The 10953-nt window shown below is 42.7% G+C and overlaps 1 protein-coding gene across 1 annotated transcript; it reads right to left on the minus strand.

The window, feature by feature from the left end:
* Window positions 1-58: 58 nt before the first annotated feature.
* slc3a1 (solute carrier family 3 member 1) lies at window positions 59-10083 on the minus strand. Its single transcript, XM_008298075.1, has 10 exons — window positions 9648-10083; window positions 6222-6401; window positions 5995-6140; window positions 5745-5870; window positions 5312-5431; window positions 2822-2946; window positions 2237-2438; window positions 1011-1193; window positions 608-733; window positions 59-514 (listed from the first exon to the last, which is right to left on the minus strand). Exons 1-10 carry the CDS (start codon window positions 10081-10083, stop codon window positions 83-85), a joined length of 2076 nt encoding a protein of 691 aa, XP_008296297.1. The 3' UTR covers window positions 59-82.
* Window positions 10084-10953: the final 870 nt, after the last annotated feature.

A 10953-nucleotide genomic window follows, 5' to 3' on the forward strand; every position in this document is an offset into this window, starting at 1 on the left:
CAAGTTACTCATAGAGGGGCTATAAAAGAAGAATCTGAATCACGTGATTGCTGTAATAACTGAAGGCTGTTGTCCGTTCATATTAGCATTTATAAAGTATGTTTATGGTGGGAAGAAAGCAGGCCTTCTCAGAAACGTAGCACTCTTCAGGGTGGGTGGGATTAAACCGGGTGTCAGTGGAGTACTGAATCACCAAACCTTCCCCTGCTTCTGTCAGGATCCGAGACTTCTCGTACACTTTGCCGTTATTGACGTGGTTGGTGCTCATCAGCACCGTCAACCGGTCCGGCAACTCAGAAACGGAGGACAGGTCTGTGATGGCAGATTGTTTACCAAAGTTAAGCACCATGAGGTACGCTTGGCTAAGCCCATCAAGCTCTCTGAGATAAGAGAAGACGTTGGCGTCAGCGTGGATGTAGCAGAACCATCCACGGTGAAGAGCGAGCTCTGTCACGCGGAGGTTGCTCAGGAAACGGTACTGAGCCAGAACTGAACCGTCATCTTTCTTCTGAACCTGGAAAAGAAAGAGCGGAAGGACGACGCATACATGAGGAAGCTCTGGTCAGATCTTTCTTCAGAGTTAGACTTTACCAAAAGACTTCTTTACCTCTACGTTGACCGTTTCGTAATCAGGGTGCACAGGCAGCCAGGTGACGTTGGTTTTGTTGTTAAAGCCGGCGTTCATGTCACCGCTCCACTGCATCGGAGAGCGCTCAGGGTCCCGACTGGCACTCTGTAGGGAAGGCACAGGAATAATACTGGCAAATAATCTAGACTACAGCAAACCAGCAGTAAATCAAACCTTCATTAAGTTGTTACTGTTTTTAAAGGCTGTTTTATGAACGGTAGACATTTACATCATTTATGCCTGTTTATTGTCTATGCACATTTTTCCTGTTTTGAGATGCTACCAATTAAACTGTTCATTTTTAATCACCGACTGTCCTTTGCACAGATTTACAATGAGTATTTAATTTTTTTTTTTTTTTCAGTGTATGCGTAGTACTCACTGTATTGTATTTGCCAGCAGGGTCCTGTATCTCACTCTGCGTGACATTAATGTTCTCCATGCCGATCTCCTCACCGTAGTAGGTGGTGGGCGTGCCGGGGAGGGTCAGCAGCAGCATGTTGATGACACGAATGTAAGCCGGACCAGCACTGGAGGCGATTCGAGACCTGTCATGGTTACCAACCTGACATGAGAGGACAGAAGAGACGTACAAGGTGAATAGGACAGGAAGGAAGACGGTAGCCTGAACTGGATAGGATTGGGATCATGAAAGAAAAAGCTCAAGTTCTGAAGTGAGGGATGGAGGATTGACGCCTCAGTGACATCGTAAGCATAGATCGTCGCAGAGGAGTTAATGAATCATAAAGCTGTATCACCCTTTGTGCTGGTGTGCTCTGAGAGGGGCAGGTCAGTGTAGATTTTACAAGATCCACTTATCTTTGACGAAAGAAATCATAACCAGCTGGCTGCTGATCCCAGATGCATCAACAAGCACACAAAAGACTTTTATTCCAAAATGATTCCTTCCACTGTATCAAAAGCAGTTACAGAACCATGTGCGCTTCAGTTACTTTTTTTTTTTCCAACTAGCAACAATCTACCTTAACAGAGGAGGGTTTTTGTGAAAGTGCTCTTATCTTTTATTACAGAGCTTGATGAGCAATTGACATTCAGTCCAACAAATACAAACAAACAGCATCGTACGGTTATAAAAACACAGAGGCAAAGGGTGAAGGAGGACGATCCAAGCTTCCTGAGAGAAGACCTTGATTCAAGTCAACAGTCATTTGGTCTTGGGGGTTGTAACCATTGAAAAGATCAAACATAATTGTTAGAAATATCTTTGGAAGTCACATTATTTTGCCCTTAAGATGTGCGAATTTTTTAAAGTTCCTTTCCAGTCATTAATATAAACCCTAAAAACTCTTACCTGTGTATCAAAGTCGCATATTTTCAGTGTTTTCTTCATGAAACTACGCCTACCTAGAACCTGTAGATGTATAAAGTCCCTCTCTTACTACATCCATCCCCCCCACTCATGGCAGCTCGAGCACACCAGCTCACCCACGACTTTGCTCAAACACTGTAAAACTGCTCAGCACAGCACAAATCATAATATCGGAGTAAATCAGACTTACGTGTTCGAATCTGAAACCTATATGATTTTTCATTGGAGAGGGTTTTTTAAAGAAGCCAAGAAACTAATACATCACTGCAGTAACTCACCACCCAGTTGGGCCACTCTCCTCTGGGCATGTTGCCCATCCAGATGTGGACCAGATGTTTCGCCCACACGCCGCTGGCATTGTGAGGCAAGTCCAGCAGGTAGAAGTTGAAGGGGAAGTCACTTTCTCTGACCAGATGGGTGCTGTAGTACATCATGGTCTTATCCACCTCCTCGTAATCGTACGACTCCGTTACCATGAACCTGCAGCACAGCAGGAGCGTTTATGTCGTGTATGATAACACACAAAAAGGCAACAACAAAGACAGCAGGATGACTGTTGAACATCATATTCAGTTAAGCTTATCATTTATTAACAGATTTATTAATCCCACACTGTAAAAACAACGTGTTCTTATTTGCAGTGTTTTACATAATCTGGGCTTTTTGTCTTTATGTTTCAGACTTTAAAAATGTCTATGTTTATTTATGTCCTGGCACAATAACATTGGATCTAAGTGTGACTCAGTGCAATACAAAAAACTGTTAACAATGAATTGTGTTTATGTCATATAGTCACATGTGGTGTGTTAAATATGTAGACTAGTCTCAGTTCTAACCAGGGCAGTACTGTGTGCGTTTCATACCTGTATTTGTCAGGCTCTCGACTGTAGGTGTCCAAAACTGCCCGGAACTCCCTCAGCAAGTCATGCAAGCCCACCTGGCTGGTGGTGTAGTCGCTGTGGAGGTCCCACTCTGTAGTTACCAGCTCCTGGAGAGAAATACGTACAGGGGTCGATGTAGCTTTAATAGACTTCCTGGTCTGTTCAACCACTAGCAGCCTCTGTGTTATAGTCAGGTTTCATATTTGGTTAAAGCAAGGAAGTAATGCTTCATTATTACTGAGATGGAGTGGAATTAGGAGAGCTTGGTGTAAAGGTATTCCTTTGTCAGGAAGCTCAGTCACAGGCCAAGTAGGTGGACAGTAAGCAGATACATGGAGGCGAGAGGCCAAGTGACAACTGACATTAGGTCCATTAATCACGAGTGTGTGTGTGTGTGTGTGTGTGTGTGTGTGTGTGTGTGTGTGTGTGTGTGTGTGTGTGGAGTGTTCAGACTAAAGATTTCTAGACTAAAGTGGCAAGAAAATATACACAGGCAGAAAAATACATCTTGTGAAGTAATCGACCCTCTTGGTGCATTAAGTTTAAGAAAATCAGTCGGGGCCCTGCTTCAGTCCTGAACACTCCATTCAGAGACGGTGACGTTAAACTCCTGAAAACGTGACTCGAGTTGACGCGCTGCCAAACAAGCAAACCTTTAAACCAACGGCCAGTAAAGCGAATACTGCAGTTAATCTGACGTTAAACCTTCTAGCAGCACTAAAGCAATAATGATAACACAGACAGTTATAGGTGGCTCAGTCGTATTTAATGCTGCAGCTATTTGTTCAAACATCACATCAACATTGTTCAAACGCCAGTATCCTTAGTTGAAATGCTAAAGCAGTGAGTTACACATCTCAGTCAACAGTAAGCGGACGAGTCAGTCACAGTATTATAGTCTTACTCTGCAGCGGTAAGTAAATCCCACTGACTTACTAATCCACCAAAATATGCTTCTTTTCCACTAATCTTTCCTCTGTGAGAAATAACTTCAGCCTCCGTGGAACAAAACCTCTTTCTTAGTGAGCTTAACTCAGCATGTATCATGAGCTCTCTGAATTCCAAGAGCACTATTTTCTCCAGCAGGCCAGAGATAAATGATTAATGATACACCGTGTGCAGTGTGAACTCTCCCACTCAGCTGTTGATTATGTTTGTTCTATCGTCTACGGGAGGAAGTAACGCTTCAGCGGCGCTGCGTCGGCCCACAGCGCAGCTTTTATGCATCGGACTGTTAAAATTTGGACTCTGACACTCCACCTACTATAATAGTCAGCTAAATAAAATCATTTATATAACTATGATAGGGCCAAGATTATTCACTGAGCTGAACTTTGAGCAGTGAAGTTACTGTCTTGTGTGGCCTGCACACCTTGGAAACATCTCAATAAAACAAATGCGGTTAAAGATACGACGGTTTTTAATTTTAAGCCAAATGTTTAGAGATGTTCTGGAAAACGTGACAGAAAGCAAATATAACCCTCTGAACCCAAAGCAGTTAAAAGGAGTTTATGTTGCATTTGAACTCACTGTGGACTCATTTTTTACTGCAGTTTAAAGTCCTGCACGTCTCTGGAAACAACAAAACCACGACTACAAGTAGAGAGAGCTCAAATAAGGGCTCCGCGTGCTACAGTAAACCATTTGATTAGACCTATTTACATTTTTTATAACCTCTACAAACGTTTTCAACACTAGAAATATATTTCACCATGCTGAATTTAACGAAGCTCTGTGTATACACAGCCTGCAGTTCACTTGAAAACTCTGATTTTTTTTCACGTGACAGTTAGTGGCAGCAGTCAATCATGGCTCAATTTTATTTTTTTGCTCTTTGCTGGATCTGGTTAGTGCATCTGGTTTATTCTGCTGAATGACACATGTAGAATAAAGTGATTTTAATGCAATATCACAATTTGAAGCTTAGATTTACTGTGTTGTTGATGCAGCCACACATCCATGTGTTAATCTATTGATGGAAGGTTGAAAACTCGGCATTTCTTTTTCTTTTTTCTTTTTTCTTTTTTTTTCTCACAGTTTCTGGAGTAATTTTAGTGCTTTTTTGGGTTTATTTTGGGGTTTTAAAAAATCAGAGTGTTGATTAAATAATATAAAGTGAACTCCAGCAAAAGGTCAGGTACAAGGTTATAGGTCGGCTGTTTCCCTCAAAACAAAGTGTAAATGCGTATTTCCTCCAAATTATCAATGTTAATTACAACTCAGATGCCAGCCACCCAACATGCAATCTGACTGGAGCTGAACTTTGTTTTTACATAAGTTTAACTATGTTTGACAGCAGAGCATTCGATGTGAATAGATTCCAGCCGTCCTCGGTGGTCACATTGAATCACTGTGATGACAAACAGCTGCCAGAACAAAGCCAGCAGCTGCCTGCCTGTTGCAGATGAACAGTTTTTAGCTGAACCGAGCGGAATCAAGTGAGGGGTAAACGTTAGGAGGCGTAACACTCACTGGTGGTTTGTTTGGATCCACCTGTGGTTCGTCCCTCAAGTGCGCCGCCTCCAGCATGTGCTTCACAGCGTCCATCCGGAACCCATCCACACCCTTCTTCAGCCAGAAGTCAACTATATCCTAAAATACAAGCATGAAGATACGACAGTAAAAATACAAACTGTCTTCAAGAGGAAAGTGTGATTGATTATACAAGTGCTTTGTGATTCATGCAACTACAGCAAAAAACTGTATACACGCAGGCGCACTCACATTATTTAGCTGGTCTACATTAATGTGTAATCCCTTCATAGTATAGTCTTGCTAAAAATTACACAGACTTTTGGATGCCTCAGCAAAATGGCACAAAGGAGAAGAATAAACAGCATAAGATTTTAGTGAGTCATTGAAAAACAAATCATTAGAGGTAATGTGTGTGCTCAAGTAATCTTACAATCATCTCTTGGACGACGTTCGGGTTCCTGAAGTTCAGGTCTGGCTGCTCCTTGAGGAACTGGTGCAGGTAGCATTGTCCTCTAACTTCATCGTAAGTCCAGGACGAGTTCCCAAAAATACTCACCTGACGGGGAAACAAATCTGATGTGATCAGTGTGTTTAACTCCAGATGAGCCACTACATCACCTGTATACTGCTGTTGACTACATCAGCTACATGGTGCAGTAAGATTTAGTGCAAATACCAACCCAGTTATTAGGCTTTGGTCCATTTGGATCGCAGTCGGTCCAGACGTAGAAATCCTCGTAGTAAGGATCTCTAATCCGACTCAAGTTGAACCAGCGGTGTCGGTCGCTGGTGTGATTGGGAATGAAGTCCATGATGAGCTTCAAACCTGATGGAAACAGATGAATCAGACCCTGCTGACCCCCAAAACAAGCTGCTCCCACCACCTCCTAAACATAAACGGACAAACCTCTGTTGTGCATTTCAGTCAAGAGCTCTTCAAAGTCCTGCATGGTTCCAAACAGCGGGTCAACGTCTCGGAAATCCTCCACGTCGTAGCCGAAGTCCTTCATGGGGGAGCGGTAGAACGGACTGATCCACACCGACTTGATGTTCAGGTACTGAAAGTGATCCAGCTTTTCCATAATTCCTGCCAAAGCAGAGACATCGCACTGATAAATATTTATACTGAAACACACAAAGTCAGCTCAAAGACGGAGGAGAGGAGGAGACACGACAACACTGATGCTGTCAACAGGAACACGTATTAGGCTGTTTGTGTGCAATGAATCACACCAGGAAACAACAAACAACATGGAAGCCCACAGAGCTCTCCATAAATAATGAAGGAAGTGTTGTGTGCGATCATATGATGTAGGTGTTTTTGTGCATCTTTTAACGAAAATGCAATACTCGCAGAGGGAAAAAAAGACCATTTAACAGCCCGTTGATTGTATTTGCTGCTCATACAACACAGTTTGTTTAACCTAGAAGTGCCTTTAAAACCATGCTATGAGCCACCTATACTTTAAGTTTCAGGTTGATTAAGTTCATTTCTATTATAGTTTTACAGTGTTTTTAACAGAACAATGTCCAACTGAAGTCTACATCCATCCAACTCATTTATCTAAACTACTGGCATGAATACTTCTACCAACTAATGGTTTTAAACGAGCAAATCATCTGCTCATCTTTTATTGAACGCTTGTAAACAAGTTAAACGGTTGTAAAAACTACATCTGGCCGTCGTGCGTCCTTGGAGTTTGATGATAATGATTTGGCAATTTGAAATGTCGTGCACTTAAAGTTCTATTTGAGATTACAAGATGTACTTCAGGCAATCGAAGTAAAAGCAAGAAAACATGCTGAAGGTGTTTAAATTGGAGCTCCCTTGGTGCTGAAAGATGGTTTTGAAAACACACAAGACAAGATTATGTGTGCACAGGTTATTATCTTGCAAAATTTCAAGAATGTCAGTTTGTCAGGACTTCGTGAGGTCTCCGGTTACTTTTAATGCAGGACAAATTACACTTTTTTTTCAGTTCCTGCGCCGCGGCTCTGGAACAGATTTCCATTCCACATTAAATCCTGTCCCACTATCGGCAATTTCAAATAAAAATTTAGGTTGTCTTCCTGACGCTGTGCTACTCTTAACTTCCTATTAATGCCCCCTTTTTTGTTTTGCATTCTTCAATTGCCTGTTATTTTTTTTACTTTTTGGAGCTCCACTTCTTCTCAAACTAGCCAACAAGCTCTACATCATTGGCTGTCCAGTCCATAGGCTTGTCTATTTATGTGTGTATTCTCGAGTTTTTTGTCATTCTTTACACTTCCTGATTACACTTATACGCCACTACTGCATGTTAACTTTGTGTCTTTGCTTGCTTGTAGTTTTTTACTTTGTCCTCTCTCTCCATGCACCACCCTGCAGGTCTTTCTGGTTCTGGAGCTGCATCGGGTCAGATTTGTGGATTCTTGTCCAACCAATCCGTCCAGTGTTTATTGTGTGTTTATTGTCCGTCTGTGTTTCCCTTTCTTACGGGGGATCTTTGGATTTGTTGGGTATAATTTTGTGGGGTTTAAACCTTAATTTTTAAATTAGTCAGGTAGTTTTGCACAGTGCATAATATTGTAGGATCTCGACTTTAATATTTAAACTTGTTCGGTACATTTGTAATGCTGATCTTATTTCTCTTTTGGACAGCACTTTGGCTCAACATTTTAAATATGCTTCATAATTAAATGTGACGCCTTGTGGTGACCTCATATAAATCCCAACAGTTTTAATTGTCCACACAACTGAAGACCACAGAGTCGTTGTGCAGAGCCTTTAATCTCTAACCAATCTGAAGGTATCATAACTCAACAACTGTTTCCTCTGAAATGCAGAACTATCAATTAGGAATACTACAGGTGCAACAGCTTATTACCATGTGCAATACTGAAATGTTTTGTGCAATACTTTAATTCTGTGTGTAACATTACTCTAACTCAGAATCCGTTTACTTCTTCCTTTTCTGTCCCAGTGTCATGTCCGTCAAGTTCCCGTTTTATTTGTGCACATTTCAAGTCTTCTTCCTGTTTTATTTTGAAATCACTAACCTGTAGTCTCTGTTTACTTCCTGCTCGCCCCTCCCCCATCTCCTCACACCTGCTCCCTGATTGTTCTCCTCACCTGTGTCCCATCCTCCCTCATTGCCTCTTGTACTTTACCCTGTGTGTCTCACAGTCTTGTTGCCAGTTTGTTGTACTTCAAGGTCGTCGTCCAAGCGTTTCATAGTCATAGTCTGTTTTGTGTGCGACCTCTTGCCTCTCGTCTCTGGATTCCTCTGTTTTATCGACTGATCACCTGTGTACCGAATCCTGCCTGGAAATAAACCTGTCTTTTTGCCTGAACCTATCTGAGTTGTGCAACTGTGTCCACCTGTTCTGTGCTCTACCCAGTCCTACTTCATCATATCTTTATTGCTTTTCTATTTGGCACTGCATTCACTCTCATGTTGTGTAAATTTGTTATCGGAGCAACATCTGGCAGCAAAATTACCTTCAGGAATGATAAAGTTCTATTTTATCTGACCTTATCTTATCTTATGCAACTAAAAGTATTGCAGTATTTAACAACAGATTATGATAGGACGATTGCTATCATGGGCGTAGGTTTGAAGGACACATAAAGTTTAGGGTCTGGTCATCTTCATGGACCTCTTCCACCCAGGTCATCACCTCTTTGACCTGCTGCCCTCCGGACGGCACTTCAAGTCTCTAAGCACCAGAATATCCCGGCACCGGAGCAGCTTCTTCCCTCAGGACATGTCCCTCATGAACATAAATAGCTAAAGACTCCTGTTGCACCACCTCTGTGCTATATCTGTACATGTGCAATATTGTTATTTAAACTGTTTTCTAATGTATTACTCTGGTTTTAGGCAAGTTTACGTCTCTTTTTCACAATGCTTCTTATTTACACAGTACTTTTATACTTTTCTTTTACATATAATATTTTATTTAGATTTTTTTAGATCTAGATGTCTATATTTATTGCCTGTCTTGTTATAGTTGGGTACCACAGTTTCATTCACCATGTCAAATTCCTTGTGTGTGCAAGCTCAACTTGGCAATAAAAATTAATTCTGGTGAATTATTTGCCATCAAACAGAGCATTTTCTGCACCAATAGTGGAAATGTCTTCACTTATGTAATGGAAAAACAAAAAATCATGAGTAAACATGAAATGTAAGAACACAAATGCACCTGTTCTACATTCTAAGGGGATGTGTCCCCCCTGCATCCCCCTGCAATCTACGCCCATGCTGACAATAACATGTGAAAACAGTTTTAATGACCAATCTAATGTTCTCTGATCAGAGCCTCACCAGCAGCCTCGTGTCCATCTTACCTTTGAGGTCTCCCACCCCATCCCCGTCGGAGTCCTTGAAGGAGCGGGGGTACACCTGGTAGACCGGGGAGGCCTGCCACCAGCTCAGGCAGCGCGGAGACAGCGCGATCACGGTGATGGTGATGGCCACCAGCGCCAGCGTGCAGCACACCGTCAGCCAGAACAGGATCTCTCGGGGCACTCGGTACCGGGCCTGGGAGGAGTACAGCAGCAGCACCTCTTTGGGCATGCCGGCGTACGGTTTCACCTGATTGTACTCATCGTCCGGGTCCAGCTTCACCCCGATGGAGTCCCGCTTCACCCCGATGGAGTCCCGCTTCTCCTCGGACTCTGCGGCGCTGACGGTGTCCGCCGCCGGCGCGTCTCCGTCTGCGTCCTGGAAGCCCGGGTTCCTGACGCACTCCCCCAGCTCCACGCTGTCTTTTCTCACACTCATTTAGCTTAGCTGGATGAAAACCTAAAAAAACGAACCGTGTTGGTGCAGCTCTGCCTCAGAAAGACGGAGTGAGAGTTGGAGCGCACAGTGAAGTAGCTGCTGCGCGCAGAGGGTCAGAGTACAAGCAGCGCTCAGACGCAGCACTGCCACCTGTGGAATGTGAGGAACCTGGGAAAGTTGGCTTCATCCACTTTATCCTGTTGCAGTGTTGGCTGCATTTTGCTGACTTTAACGAACAGACTTGACTCAAAACAGTTCAAGTTTCAGCACCAGAACGCAGCCTGCTGTAGAAGTCATTGTGCAGAATGGCTCCTGTCACAGAGTCACAGTATGAATGAGGGGGACTGATGTGCAACTTATTTAACAAAATCACGTGTTTGGGGGGTTCTGTCTGTGGACATGCATTACATTTTTAAGCTCATTCAGCATTCCTTGAATATAGAAGTTTGAACATGAAGCATAAACCCTTCATTTCCTGCCCTCTAATGGATTTTTTGAGACAATTTGTGCCCTTTTTGCATCAATTTATGCTAAAGTTGTCATTTATCAAGAAGAAGAAACAAAATTCAAGCACCGTGTGACACTTTTGAATACAATGAATGACACACTGGACAAAAATAGAAGCGCAGTCTGCACCTTGTATAAGAGTTACAAATGTCATTTTTATGGTATGCTTTAAAAAAGGTTCCGTTTAGTCGTTAGTGCACAGAAAGAAATTCTTCACCAGTGAGTTAATCCACAGGATGGTCAGCTGTGGCTTTAAAGGACAAAGGTTACTGTGTGGTCAGTGCTCAGATACTCCTGTGACCAGTGACTATGAAAGGCCACCTTAAAATACAGCTTTGTTCACATGACACGATGCCACAGACG

The sequence above is a fragment of the Stegastes partitus genome, unplaced genomic scaffold, assembly GCF_000690725.1.
Source record: "Stegastes partitus isolate 25-593 unplaced genomic scaffold, Stegastes_partitus-1.0.2 Scaffold1278, whole genome shotgun sequence".
NCBI classification, from domain to species: Eukaryota; Metazoa; Chordata; class Actinopteri; family Pomacentridae; genus Stegastes; species Stegastes partitus.